At 44.1% G+C, this 15,062-nt stretch overlaps 1 protein-coding gene across 3 annotated transcripts in view; it reads left to right on the top strand.

Annotated features, from left to right (window-relative positions):
- Positions 1–14,887, top strand: part of AVIL (advillin) — an 80,296-nt gene extending 65,409 nt beyond the window's left edge. For all 3 annotated transcript variants that reach the window (XM_029594935.1, XM_029594937.1, XM_029594936.1), the window contains 2 exons: positions 13,426–13,560; positions 14,137–14,887. In XM_029594935.1, the coding sequence (XP_029450795.1) occupies positions 13,426–13,560; positions 14,137–14,250 (249 nt within the window). In that variant the 3' untranslated portion in view covers positions 14,251–14,887. The remainder of the gene's footprint in view (positions 1–13,425; positions 13,561–14,136) is intronic.
- Positions 14,888–15,062: the final 175 nt, after the last annotated feature.

The raw sequence follows: 15,062 nt of genomic DNA, 5'->3' as shown, positions 1-15,062 counted from the left end.
GGCGCAAGGCGCACAATTGTGCACCCCCTTGCTTGCGCCGACCCCAGATTTTATAAAATGCGCGTGCGCCAGGTAGCGCATGCATATGTAGGCCACGCGCGCTTCTTTTAAAATCTACCCCTAAATGCGCACTTTATAAAATGCCTGCCTCCATGGGTAATTTGCGCATCACGATTATTCTATGCATAAATTACACATGTGTATGCTTATAAAATGGGAAGAGAAGGTTTGCATTGCTCCCGCCACTCAGTTTATAAAATACCAGCATAAACCTCCACGTATCTGCTTACATGTGCAAATGCTGTACCGTGGATGGGTTTGAATGTTGGGCTCCCTGAGGTAATAGAACATGAGCAGGAGTTGAACTCTGGTTTTTAGCAGACTAAAGTCTTACCCAGTTAAGTGAAAGGTGGTCAAACTGGCGGGATTTTCAAATCCTGACTTTTGTCCAGCTAAATGCCAAATTCAGCTGGACAAATGCACTGAATGTGTCCCCACAGAATACTTATTCTAGTCTTCAGATTCTGTAGTTGCAAGTGCTCCCACCACCATCCTGCTTTTCCCCTACATATATGTTTATAGGTATTTCCATGTATATAGTTATGCTGGTATTAATTCAAACTATTCACTCCCGTGGGGATAGGACACCAAAGTGATGGGTTTAAATTTCATCAGTGGGGATTGAGGTGAGTCATCAGCATGACCTTTCTTCCAGTGAGGGTGGGCAAGCAGTGGAGCAGGGAGGTCACCCAGCGAGGAGGTGGAATCTCCAGCACTGGAGAATTTTAAGAGCAGGTCAGACACACACTGGTCTGGGATGGCATAAGTTCAGTGGAGCCTGGCGGGAGGTAGAGGATGAACTGGATGACCTCTTGAGCTCCTGTCCAGCCCAGTCTATTATTCTAGATGACCCCCGGATAGGGTCACCAACTCTGACTGAACCTCTTCCTGGAGGTTTCATCATTTGATGTCCTGACTCTAAGGACTGGACTTACTTTATTATGGAGAGAGCAGATTACTTGCAGTTTGCTCCCAATGGAAAGTAAAAAGCAGTGACTGCCGCCTGTTACTCAAACACCATTTGTCTGAAGCAGCAGCAAAGGTTGAGACGAGAAATGAACTTGAGAAACAATATTTTTCAGCAAACTGGCTGGACTAACATGGGCAGCCCTCTGGCCATCTGCTCGTCTTTTGCTATTCTGGGGCACAATGTTGTGTACCGCTCTGGGCCCAACCGTCTCATATAAAACTGGTTGATGTGCGTTCAAATGAAGCCAACTGAATTGTGGCTGGAGCGCTCTGCACCCTGTTCCACTCCTTGGTGACTTGTGCTTTCCACCATTGCATCGCCCAATGTCAGGAACAAACCTGTGTCAGCACAGCTTAGCACCATTTTTGCCATTACATTTAGACATGTTTCGGCTGCCTGCTAGTTATCATCTCGTCATTCTGTTTGCCTGTCCTTGCTTTCGTCTGCCCTTAGTGTAGAGGCAAGATGGAGAGAGGCCTGGTTAGCTAATTTCCCTCTAAATTCTTTTTTTTTTTTTTCTTGATAATCCAACAAAGCGCTTACCAGGCTTTGATTCGCCATGCCATAAGTGAATGTTACTTGACTGCTTTAGGACAAGTATCAATCGGTTAATGATGGGATCATCATGATAACCCCCTGTACACCTGTGGATAATTGCCCACTGGCTAAGAGGCTGATAAACTAAGCAATGTTATTTTGCATGCAGTAATCAGCATTTTTTCATGCCCTATTTTTCTACAGAGGATAAATGCAAATTAGTTCCAGAGAAAAGCAGCATGCAAAATTTGGCTATAGGAAATTTCACAACAAAAATATCTGCATCTCACTAAGCAAAGTTTGCACTTCATTTATCTACATGTTAATAGTTAATGAGATGAGCTCCTCTGAATGATTTTGTATAGCATCAGCTAATCAACTATTTAAATAAAGTTGTGTATGTGTAAAACTGTGTGTGAAAATATACTATTTGAAATGAGACAAAAGGATGTTAAAAGGGGCACTAAGGTTGGACAAGGCCATAACAGAGAGATTAGATTAATTCTTTGCTGTGGTCTTTACTGACCAAAGAAGGTACCCATTACAGAAGTGATATTTAAAGCTGATGATGCAGAGGAATTGAAACAAATCTCAGGAACCTGGAAGAAGTACTAGGGCAAATTGACAAATTAAAGCATAGCAAACCACCTGGACAAGATGGTATTCATTCCAGAGTGTTGAAAGAAATGAAAAATGAAATTGCAGACTTACTGTTAGTAATTTGTAAACTATAATTAAAATTAGCTATGAAACCTGAAAACTGGAGTGTGGCCAAAAAATGCCAGTTTTTAAAAAGGAGTCCAGTGGTGATCCAGGAAACTACAGACTGGGGAGCTTGACATCAGTGCTAGTAAAAATGGTGGAAACTATTACAACAAAATTACTGAACATATAGACAGGCATAGTTTAATGGGTCAAAGTCAACATGGACTTAGCCAGGGGAAGTTTTGCCTCACTAACTGCAACATTTTTGAAGGCATGAATAAAAATGAAGTGAGCCAGTTGATAGATATATATATCTAATTATTTTTTGTGGGTTGTTTTTTTTTTTTAGAAAGCATTTGACAAAGTACCCCATGAGAAATTCTTGAGGAAATTAAAAAAATCATGGGATTGGAGGCAGTGTTCTATTGTAGACTGTGAACGGAGAGTTAAAAGATAGAAAACAGAGTAGGGCTTAATGATCAATTTTCTCAATGGAGAAAAGTGAACAGTGGAGTGCTCCAAAGATCTGTACTGGGACTAACAAGTGGGATCAAATCTGCTTATGATACAAAATTATTCAAAGTTGTTAAATCACAAAAAGGTTGTGAGAAATTGCAAGAGAACCTTGAAAGACTGGGAGACTGAGCATTCAAATGGAAGATGATATTTAAAGTGGACAAGTGCAAAGTGATGCACGCAGGGAAGAGCAACCCAAATTGTAACTACACAATGCAAGTTACCACCCAGGAAAAGGATCTAGGCATCATCATGGATAATATATTGAAATCCTCTGCTCAGTGTGCAGTGATAGTTATCTCTCCCTGCGATAAGCAACATGGAATCTATCAACCTTTTGGATCCTGCTGGGTACTTGTGACCTTGATTGAGCACTGCTGGAAACAGGATACCGGGCTTGATGGACCTTAGAATGGCAAATCTTTTGGGTTTTTTATGCAATATTTCCCATGTTAGCATGCAAAGCTGATTTTGCTAATTTTATCTCCCCTTAGTACATTGGTTTCCAAGTTTGAACTTGGGCTGGCAGCATGTGTGGCTGCTTTGGCACGGCTTAGCCAAGTTAACTGCCTCTGCTAGGGAGAAGTGCGTGGGTGTGGGTGTCAGATTTTTCAGAAACACGCAAAAATCCAAGTATGTTACAGAAAGAATACTGAAAAATTACTAGTAATTCTGTGATTCTTATGTTTAAAAGGGTGATGGGATGGAGTTTACTTGAATGGTGAATTTTATCATCAATATATGCTTGGCACTGTTTATTATTGATTATGATTTTTGTACAATAGATGATTTTGGAGAGTTTCAGGGTGCAGAACCCTGTAGAATAGGCACGAGTGTTGTGTTATGTTATGTTGTATTACATTTCTAAACTGCTTTCCTTGGACTTAGTCCAGTCCAAAGCTGTTCACAAAACATAATATAATATATAGCAATACATCAGAAATACAATACCAAAACTATTCAAATGTGCAAATGAATACAATCCTTAAAAATATATCCTAAATCATACATCAATTCTTAATTTCTAATCAAAATAATAAGAAAAATAAAACAATAAGAAAACCCCCATAGCCTCCACCTGATTCACACTCCCTACTCTCACTAGGGATTGAAAGAGCTGGGATGCAATTTATAAACATAATACAAGCACTAAGTTATAAACACAAATTTCTTTACATCCAGTCAGATGAATCCAGAACAAGTGGGTTATGCACTTCTAGCAGCAGATGGAGATGGAGCAAACTGATGTCACAGTAAATATACACTCCTGCAGTGATATCAACCTGCCAGTATTCTCTGTCTCCAGCAGATGGTGAATGTGCATCTCCCTGCTGGGGACTGCTTCATTTTGAAAAAGGAGAATTAAGGATATTACATTCGCTTTGCTTTCCTGCGGTGATAACAAAAGGTCCTCCTTCAGTTGAGAATTCCTGAGGTGATTTCCATAATCCCTTAGAGGAGTGCCTTGATCCGGAAGCTGGTTTTTCAGCCAGCATGGATTTAGCTGCTTAAGTAGCTGAAAGGCAGCGGATGCAGGAAGCCAAGCGAGGCGGTGACAGCATATGCCCTCTCCCCCCGCAGCCGGAGACCCTGTTCTTAGCCAGGTAAGGCTGAGCTCAGGTAAGTTTAAAAAAAAAAAAAGAGAAAAAAGAGAAAATATATATATTTACAGAGACGTAAAAAGGAGGCTTTTGTAGCATAGGGCTTCCTCATTTTTTCCCACTCTCTGCTCGACACGCCATTCCAACGTTTGTCCACTCTGTGGGAATTTGAGAAATGTGGGCAGCTTGGAGGGTTGCACAGCCTCTGTAGGATAGGCCCCACTGAGGCTTTTTCACTACCCGCCGTGTGGTAGGCCGCAATAGCATTTTGTGCACTTTCTTAGGCTGCCCTCTACAGGATTGTAGGTTCGGCATAAATCTAAAAAATAAATGTGCGTCTAGCAATGTGCCCAGGTTGTGCGTTCTGTTTTTGGTTGCCTACTTGGGCTTTGTATTACGTGCATCTAAGTTAAGCGGTGCCTTAAGTGGCCGCACGCTTACCTGTGCACACAAGTTACATTGTGCGCTTAAATTGTTCTTACAGCGCTTATTTTTGGAACACCTAAGTTTTGGATGCCTAGTTATGAAATGCCTAAGTGTTGGAAGCCTAATTGTTGGACGCCTAGTGTTTTTGGACATAAAAAAACAAAAACCAGCTAGACGCATGCCTCTGTCCACCGCTCAAGCGCATGTTGGCCATTATGGCTCCTATGCCTCTGAAGCCTAAGCACCTTTCTCTTTGCGCTGCTTGTCACACTCAGGCATCTCAGCCAAGAGTGCCCGCTAACTTGTGACAGCACTAGTTGGAGGCTCAGGGAGAATTGCCTTTTTCTGATTTCACTAAGCCTGGCTCTTCCCAGCTGGATATAAGCCTGGGTACAGCTGGCTCAAGTGGGGCGCCTGATTTTGGAACTCCCCTAACTGGTTCCTCAGTGAGTATGCCTCAAGTACCTCCTGGATTGGATGCTTCCACCTTTTTGTGGGTAGAAGTTTTTCAGGCTTGCAAGCCTTTCTCCAGGCGCAATCTTCAGCCCTCTCTATTGCTCCCAGAGCAGTCACAGGTAGGAACCTTGCCAGTGTTAAGCACCGGAGTACTGCTAGAACGGCAGCAGTGAAGGTCCTGATGGTATGGATGATGATGCCGCTCCTGCCACCCTTGAGGAAGGTGAAATTCCTCCAGGATTAGAACCGTATAGAATTATGTTATGGTTCTTTCATAACAGCTCTGATGTCAAGACCTTAAAAATGCTCGGAGTCCCTGGAGCAGACACTGTGACTGAGCGAAGCAAAATCCCATTTTGGTTTCCTTGTGTAAGGCCTCTGTTTTATTTTTCACCATTCAAGAATTTTTCACCATTCAAGAATTAATTGATCTTAAGTGGGGCGCCCCAGAGGCTATTTTCAAAGGGGGGTCAGGTTTTGGAAGGCCTGTAGCCTCTGGCTCCAGTGGTGAGAGCGTTTACATTTTCCGAAGGTAGATGCACTTGTGTGTGCAGTCTCCAAATGGACCACTATTCCCCTGGAAGGAGAAGCGGCCTTGAAGAATGCTCATGATGGAAGGATTGAGACTATCCTTAAGCAAGCATTTGATGCAGTGGCAATGACTTACAGATCGCTTCTTGTTGTTCCCTGGTGGCTCGATCTTGTTTACTTCTCTCCCAGGAGGTCGATGACTCTGGGGTGAACTTCAGGGCAGTTATGGAGTCAGCTGCTGTCTTTTTGGCAGATGCCGGGCTGTGATTTGGTCCACCCTTCAGCCAGAGGAGCGGCTTCCATATTAGTGGCCCGGCGTCAGTTATGGCTGAGAAATTGGTCGACCAATGTGACCTTCAAGGCTAACCCTACCAAATTGCCCTTTAAAGGCTCGCTATTATTTGGGAGCAAGTTAGAAAAATAGGCCAGTAAGTGGGGCGAATCTTCGGTTCCTCCTTTGCCAGAGGATAAGAAGCAGACGCCACGCTCTTTTAACATGAGGACCCAGGCGTTTTCATCCCTATAGAATAATGACCCTTCAGAGAGCTCGACCTTTTGGTAGGTCTCAGTCCTTTCAACCCCAACAGCCAAGAAGGGGCACAGGTTTGGGTAGTGGAACTTCCTGACCCTCCCAATGAAGGTTTGCCGACCCACCCCCGGTTACAAGAGATAGAAGAGAGAGAGAGAGAGAGGAGTCCCGCTATTAGAGGTGGGTAGAGATCACATTGGCTCAATGGATCCTGGAAGTGATACAGGATGGATATGCATTGGAGTAGCGCAGTGTTCCTCGGAACGCTGTCATGGTGTCTCTCTGCCACTTACCACAGAAGGCGGCAGCAGTGGAAACTACATTGGCAAGGCTCCGCAGTCTGAGGGCTGTGGTTCCAGTGCTCAAATCAAGAAAATAAGGGTCAATATTCCATTGTGCGCCCAAGAAGGTGGGTTCCTTTCGACCCATCCTGAATCTCAAAGGTGTCAACTGTCATTTGCGAGTGATGCATTTTCGCATGGAAACATTGCACTCTGTAATAATCGCCATGCAGTCAGGGGAATTTCTGACCTCTTTGGATCTGTCTGTGACGTATCTTCATATTCCCATCCAACTAGAGCATCAACATTTTCTGCCATTTGCAGTTCTGGGATGCCATTATCAGTTTTGGGCCCTTCCCTTTGGTCTGGCCACCGCCAAAGGATCTTTTCCAAGGTAATGGCGGTAGTAGCGGCAGCACTGAGAAAAGATGGGATCCTTGAACACCCATATTTGGACGAATAGCTGATTCAGGCCAAATCGCTGGAAGAGAGCTGCGGAGTGACCTGCAAGGCGATTTCCCTGTTGCAGGAGCATGGCTGGGTGGTGAACCTGGCCAAGAACAGTCTTCAGCCAGCTCAGTCATTGGAATACCTCGGAGTTTGGTTCGACATGAGGCAGGGCAAAGTTTCCTGCCAGAAGCGTGCATTCAGAAGTTGATGACACAGCTCCGTCTGTTCTTGAATAATCTGCGCCCAACCATATGATCACACCTTCAAGTACTTGGCTTAATGGCAGTGACCCTGGAAATGGTCCTATGGGCAATGGCACATATGTGTCCTCTTCAGCACGCTCTGCTGTCTCAGTGGAACCCGCAATCTCAGGCCTATTCGATTCGACGACTCCTGCTGATGGAAGTCTCCTTCCAACTGCAGTGGTGGCTGCAGGTGGATGATCTAAGGAAGGGAATTTCTCTAGCATTAAACTGGCTTGTACTGACAACAGATGTGAGCCTCCTTGGTTAGGGAGCTGATGGCACAAGGGCGCTGGAATACAGCGGAGTCTCTCTGGAACATCAATCGTATGGAAGCCAGTGCAGTCCGGTTGGCATGTTTGCAGTTCAGCGACAGGCTGCAGGGTCAATCAGTCTGGGAGGAACCAAGGGCCAGCAAGTATCGTAGGAAATAGATCAGCTTATGGAATGGGCAGAAGTGCATCTCCAGATGATCTCTGTCTCACACATAGCAGGAAGAGACAATGTAAGAGCAGACTCTCTCAGCAGGAAGAGGCTGGACCCAGGAGAAATGGCCTTGTCGGATGAGGCATTTCAGCTGATTCTAGATCACTGGGGTCCTCCATTCCTAGACCTCCTGGTGACTTCTCACAATGCTAAAGTTCCTCAATTCTTCAGCTGTAGGAGAAATCCAAAGTCATTGGGGATCGATGCCCTAGTGCAGGAGTGGCCGGAAGGCAAGTTGCTGTATGTCTTTCCTCCATGGCCCATGTTGGGCAGATTGATCCGAAGGATCGAGCACCTCAGAGGGATGGTGCTCTTAGTTGCTCCGGATTGGCCCAGGAGGCCATGGTATGCAGACTTGCAGTGGCTCCTGGGGGTCTCACCCCCTTCAATTTCTGGCACAAAAGAACCTGCTAAGTCGGGGTCCAGTTCTTCGTGAAGATCCGACTCAGTTTTGTCTTACAATATGGCCCTTGAGAAGGCTTGATTGCTGAAACATGGATACTCAATGGCAGTGATTTCCACTTTGCTTAGAGCTAGAAAGTTTTCCACTTCCTTGGCCTATGTGCAAGTTTAGCGAATGTTTGAGGCCTGGTGTAAGGAGCGAGGTACTCTTCCTCATTCAGCCAAGATCCCGTTCATTTTGGAATTTTTGCAGGATGGCTTGAACAAAGGTTTGGCCCTTATTTCCTTAAAGGTACAAGTAGTGGCTCACGCCTGTTTTCAGAGGTCAGGTGAATGGTGGTTCCTTGTCGGCTCATCCTGATGTGGCCAGTTTCTTGAAAGGAGTGAAACATTTTCATCCTCCCTTGTGGTTTTCGGTACTCTTATGGAGTCTAACTTTGGTCTTGACTTTCTTAGCAGGTCATACGTTTAGACCGATGCATAGCCTGTCCTTGCAGTTACTGACCTTGAAATCAGTGTTTCTTGTGGCAATTTGTTCTGTGCAGAGTTTCCGAGCTGCAGGTCTTATCTTGCTGGGAGTCTTTCCTCCAAGTGACTCCAGGAGTGATACAGCTGTGTACTGTTCCTTCTTTTTTACAGAAGGTGGTCAGTGAATTTCACTTGAATCAATCCATCTCCCTGCTGTCCCTGAACAGAGAGAGAGAGATGTAGGGAAGTATCATCTGTTGCGCCCCTTGGATGGCATGAGACATAATCATCCGGTATCTGGAGGTTAGTGAGCCTTTACGGAAAATAGATAGCCTATTTGTTCTTCATAGTGGTACTAAACAAGGGGAACTGGCCTCGCAGGCTATAGTTGCCTGCTGGTTAAGGAGGTAGTCATGGCAGCCACACGTTGACGTTAGCAAGCCGTTACCTAGTCAGGTTAGGGCTCATTCCACTAGGGCTCAGGCAGTGTCATGGGTGGAAGTTAGATTGCTGTCTCCTGTTGACATTTGCCGGTCAGCAACATGGTCCTCCTTACAGACCTTTGCCAGGTTTTATCGTCTGGATGTGCAGGCCTGGGAGGATGCAGCCTTTGCATGTGCCATTTTGACAGGACCACAGGCAGCCTCCTGTCCTATTTGGAAGTAGCTTGGGTACATCCCCACTTGTTCTGGATTCATCTGACTGGACGCTAAGAAATGAGAAATTACTACTTACCTGATAATTTCTTTTTCATTAGGACAGTCAGATGAATCAAGCTTCTCTCCCTTGGCTGCCGAATGAGGTACTATGATCCTCCTGTGTGACTACATATTACAGGGATTACTGGTGTTTGTCCAGTCCCTAGCCTGTTATTAACTGTTTTTCTACAATAATAAGACAGGTCTTATATTTAATTTTTGCTCCAAAAAAAAGGTTAGGGCTTATTTTCAGGGGATGTAATTTTTTTCCATGATGAGGACAAGGCTAAACCCGCCTCCTCTTTCATTCACCAGTCAGATTCAATTTTTGGCCAAACCTTTTGGTTTGGCCTTTATCAGCCCGCCACAAGAAATGTCATTTTCCTGCCCTTCGGGCCGATTTTATTTCGGCTGCCCCACCCCACCCCTTCAAATTTGATTAATTAAAACCAGGTTTGCAAGATAAAAAAAAACCAAAACAAAACAAACCCAAAAAAACCCAAACCCACTCCAACCCTTCAAATTTACTTCATTGCAACCCCCCCAAAACTTGCCCAAATTCCCTGGTGGGCCAGCGAGGGTCCTGGGAGCGATCTCCTGCTCTCAGGCCATCAGCTGCCAGTATCAAAATGGCACCAATGGCCCTTTGCCTTTACTCTGTGACAGGCTATCGGTGCCATTGGCCGGCCCCTCTCATATGGTAGGAGCAATGGGCTGGCCATCCAGTCAAAAGGTGATACTTCTTTACTGGTCTACTTTACTACATCTGTGGTAAGATGTGGGCAACTTTGCTTCCTCCATCAGACTAGCTCAATCTTCTTTTGCAGGGTCAGAAGCGGGTGTGTGCAGCAGGACCCCATATGCCCCCACGAGAAGCACTTGCTGCAAAGCAGAAATGACTGAACTCTATGGCAGCATACCAGGATTCTTTATTTAAGAAAACATTTATTTTAAAAATTTGCCATATCATTAAAATTCTGAGTGGCTTACAAAAATAACATATACACTTATAAATACTTAAAATAAAATCATTAAAATCATAAAACAAGACAAACTAATACAATAAAAACAAAATCAGCATCTATTCATACATATTAATACCACATCCCAAAAATATATTTAAAAATAAGCCAAGTCAAACAAATGTTTTCAGTTTGTTTTTTTTTGTTTTTTTTGTTTTTTTTTTAAAAGCACCTGCTTCCATAATGAAAGCGGAAGTTTATTCCACATCTCAACTCCAGCTACAGATAAGCTGTCTCAGGTTTCTAAGAATCTGCTTATTTGATGATTAGGAATATCCAAAAGGCACTAACTTTCTGATTCCTTCCAGGATGATGAATCATTAAGAGAATATTAATAATAAAGCATTGTGTATTAAAATTAAAATTTTATTCCGAACCCTAAAGTCAATTGGTAGCTAAATGCAATGATTTTAAAACTAGTGAGATCTGTTCGTTCTTTGAAGTGCTGGTCAAAATCCTTGCAGCAGAATTTGGATCATGTGCAGAGATCGTAAAACATATTTTGGCAACCCAAGAAAGCATTACAGTAATCAAGGTTTGCAAACATTACAACTTGTAAAACCTTAAGAAAATTGGAGGAGTCTAAATATGGTTTTAAACTTCGTAACATACAAATTTCCAATAAGATGTTTTGACTAAAGATTTGATATGCAACTTGAATGAGAGGTTTGAATCAAAAAGAGCACTAAGATTTCTTACTTCATTAATAGGTATTTATTTATTTTTATATACCGACATTCAAACCAAGATATCACATCGGTTTACAGAAAATAAATGAAGCTGCTTACAATGATTTCACAATATTTCTCAAAATAAAACTTAGAAATAAATAAGATTAAAAGTAGAAATGACATCACCATAATAAATGTTTTCATCTAGAATAAATAAAGCTATATAATAGCAACTTTATGGATATAATCAAATCTCATTGAAATGCTTTCATACAAGTTTCAAATATGTAGATAGTATAAAACCTTCAGTAGCTGTCAAGCATCATAATGTTGTTGCAAAGGCTTTCTGAAAAAGCCATGTCTTTAGATTTGTTTTGAATGTTTGTATCATAGATTCCATCTATAACAAAATCCTGAAAACAATGTATGAGAAAGATAGTCCTGAATGCCTATTCAAATTTCCCCAGATTAAGAGTCAATCGATTATGAGCTAGCCATGTGGCAAAGGCAGTGAGATATATATGTAAACCCAGAATACCTTTGACATGGCTCTTACAAGGAATAAAGAACTGTAGATAATTAGTGAACACCAAGTCTAGGCAAAAGCTTGACAGAAAAACATTGTATACAGACTTCATGGTTCTCTACAGCGATTGCACTGGGGTGGATAAGGGAGACTCCCCTCACTGGTATAGGTTACATCCTATCTAGGTAGACCTTATAGTCCAATTCCCCCCATGCAGGGTCAGGTGACATAGCTGGGGAATGTTAACCTCTTGCCTGGTCTGGAGGATGACCTTTTTTGCTATTTGTCCACCAACAAGGAGGAGGTTACCAGAATACAGAAGTAAATTACAGGTTGCAATACAATGGAGTTGTTTAGAAACACCAATAAAAGGTTTTACATCACCTAGTAGGCAAAGTTAGGTGTGTGAATGCAGGGTGCTGGAGGAAGCACTGGCCTGTGGTTCCCAGGCAAGAACTGTTGCTGCTAGGGCTGGGCTAAGTGAGGTAGCAGACTGTGCTTATATATGAAGGCCTTGAAAGAATTCCACCCAAAAGAAGGCAGCCAGGTCCATGCCTAGGCCCAGGAGATACTGGGATAGGTGCCGCTAAATTTCCCTCTCCCATGGATGACCTAGTCCCGGGGTTACTCAAATCCAGGGTACTTCCTGAAGGCTGTGGCTAACCCATCCTCTGAATGGGAGCAGCCAGGCTTAGCAAAGTCTGGGGAGGCCAACTCTCCCTGGGCTCCCTTCACAGTGCTGACATAAGCAAGAATCCAGGTCAGACTGTGCAGCCCTAATATCACAAGCAGCGCATAGAGAAAGACACTTATGTTTCTTTGCTGCTGGAGACATTCGTGACGGTAACTGCATGTTTAGATGGCTTGCACTTAAAATTTTATGCGTACAGATTTCGGGTCCCTACGCAGGTCGCAGATAGGCGCACGAAAAAAATGTGTGCCCAGCTTTATTTGTATTCTGTTCCTAGAAAGTTGTGCGCATACGTACAAACGTGGCATTATGTGCGCAGATCCAACAGGCACTACATGAACCGCTCTATGGCGGGTAATATAGGCTCAAAAACACGTGCAAGATGGTGCAACCGCGGTCTACCACCTGGTGTGCCGACCAAGCCTAAAGTGGGGCCTAGCCCACTGGGGGGCTGCTCAACAACCTTCTTCCCCTTACCCCAACGGGATCAGGAATGACGTCGGTACAGTGCGCCAAGCAAGGAGACCGGGGAAAATCTTACTGAAACCCCTCCAAATCTGGAGTAAATGCTCTTCATTTTTGTTTTTTCTTACTTACCTGGGCTCAGTGCTTACCGGCCGAGTACAGAGATGGTCTCCAGCTGTGGGGGGAGATGGCTTTGGCCATCACTGCCACGCTCTGCTTCCTGCACCTGCTGTCTTTCAGATGCTTCAGCAGCAAAGTCCATGCCGGAAACCGGCTACCAGACCAAGGCACACCTCGGAGGGATCTCGGAAATCACCTCAGAATTCTCAACTGGGGGAGGGACCTTTTGATATCACCACAGGAGAGCGGGGCTCAATCTTTTCTCCAATTTAAAAGTAGAATTTCTTCCAAAAGGTAGAGCAATTCCCATAGGTAAAGCATGTCCGCATCTGCTGGAGACAGAGAAATACCAGAGGGCTGAGGTCACTGCAGGGGTATATCTAGGGTGACGTCAGCTTTGAAATCTGACTCAATCTCCATCTGCTGGCAGGGGAGCATAAATCCATTGGTCCAAGTCCATCTGGCTACACGCTAGGAAATCTTTTTCTACTGGCAGCAGCTCCAGCCAGGTGATTCGAGTGGTTTGCACAGTTCTCACCTGAAAATCATGAGTTTTGTTTTCTTATTTCTAGGATCTGAACAACACTTCACTCTCCTTGAGCCCCACTGTCCAGAGCAGCAAAAGCCATCAGTATTACCCTCTAGATGTCCTTGTGAGAAAACAGAAACATGAGCTGCCTGAAGATGTTGATCCAGCCAAGAAGGAGGTGAGCTGGGGTTGTTTTTCCCCTCCTTTAAGAGACTATTTCTGAAGTTCATTGCCTGTTTAAAAAAGGGGCTGCTGCCACCCTGCTTGTGCAGATGTTTTATAGAACTGGGTCTCCGAAAGAGAGAGAGATCTGGAACCAAGAATGGAAATTAAGTCCTGAATACGCTCCCTGGCATGACATCATCTAGGATATAATTTTCCAATTGCAATTGCACGAAAATAAAAATCCCATCCCTTGTCAGGAATCTGGCTGAAGATGGGAATCGGTTTGGTAGTTTCTGTGGAAGCAGAATGGCCCCCCCTCTGTTGGCACATTAAATCAACCAATACCTCCGACATTTGGGACCAGGCTGTGTAACACTGTGGGGAAGTGCACGGCTAGTACCCTGCTGCTCCTGGATCAGATCCGTCACTCCCCCTGCAGCAGCGAGAGGCATTTAGCGTAGAGTGGAAGCTCCTATGGAAAAAGGATATCACCCCCCCCCCCCCCGTGTGTTCCCTTTTAAAAGCAGAATTCATCAACGTCGTTTCTACATAACATCTTTGCTTTCTTTGGTTTTCCCCTCCCTCCCAGAATTATCTCTCGGATAAAGACTTTGCCCTGGCGTTTGGCGTAACACGGGGAGAATTTGCCGCCCTTCCCGCTTGGAAGCAGCTCAATCTGAAGAAAGAGAAGGGGCTGTTTTAAAGGCAAGGGAGAAAAGCAAGCCGACCAAAACCAAAGAACCAGGAGGGCAGTGCACACTTCCCATTCAGTGCCAAGTAATATTGTAAGAAAGGTGCGCGAACCTCCAGGGCACTTCCATTCCGTCGCATGTACTGGAAGCAGCAGGGAGGCAGAAACCCAGACTGGAGATGGGTTTATTCTTGCCAAGTCAAATAACCTGTATTGTATATTGTAAGATTTCTCTATAAACGCAAATGAATTTCAAATGTTATAATCTTCTGTGTATCTTACATACCCTTTTGCAATAATCTGGGCATGGTCTTTTGCATACTCGACGGGGAGGGGGACCATGGATCCAAGAAACCCCAGAAAGTGTGATCAATGCACAGGAGAAACAAAACCTGCTACGGCTTTTAGAAGTAGCAACCTACATGTTGCCATTTCATTATCATAAAGCTGCATATGTAGCACTCCTAGACAACTTAGTGTGTCTTGCAGGAGGTAGTGTCTTATAAACAATTACCTACTGCTTGTACGATTATGTTAAAATTACAAACAGAAAGAAAAAAAAAATAGTTACCTTCTGTGTAGTCGAGGACCACTGGGGAAGCAACCCCTTCACCCAAACTGATAAATCAGAGAGTTACTTCTTTCCCGACGTGCTGATTTTTCATTTGTGTTTTATGAAAATTTAAGTTAAATTCTGCTGCGAAAAAGCAGCCCCTGCTCTGCTGCTCTTCTACAAAAGCTTTGTAACACCCAAATGGGGAGGAAGGGGGTAGGTGGGGCAAAGCTGGACTGGCTGAATGCTGCGTTGCATTACAATAATCTGA

Source organism: Rhinatrema bivittatum, chromosome 3 (genome assembly GCF_901001135.1).
Source record: "Rhinatrema bivittatum chromosome 3, aRhiBiv1.1, whole genome shotgun sequence".
Classification (NCBI taxonomy): Eukaryota; Metazoa; Chordata; class Amphibia; order Gymnophiona; family Rhinatrematidae; genus Rhinatrema; species Rhinatrema bivittatum.
This window is presented reverse-complemented; position numbering and strand designations above follow the sequence as displayed.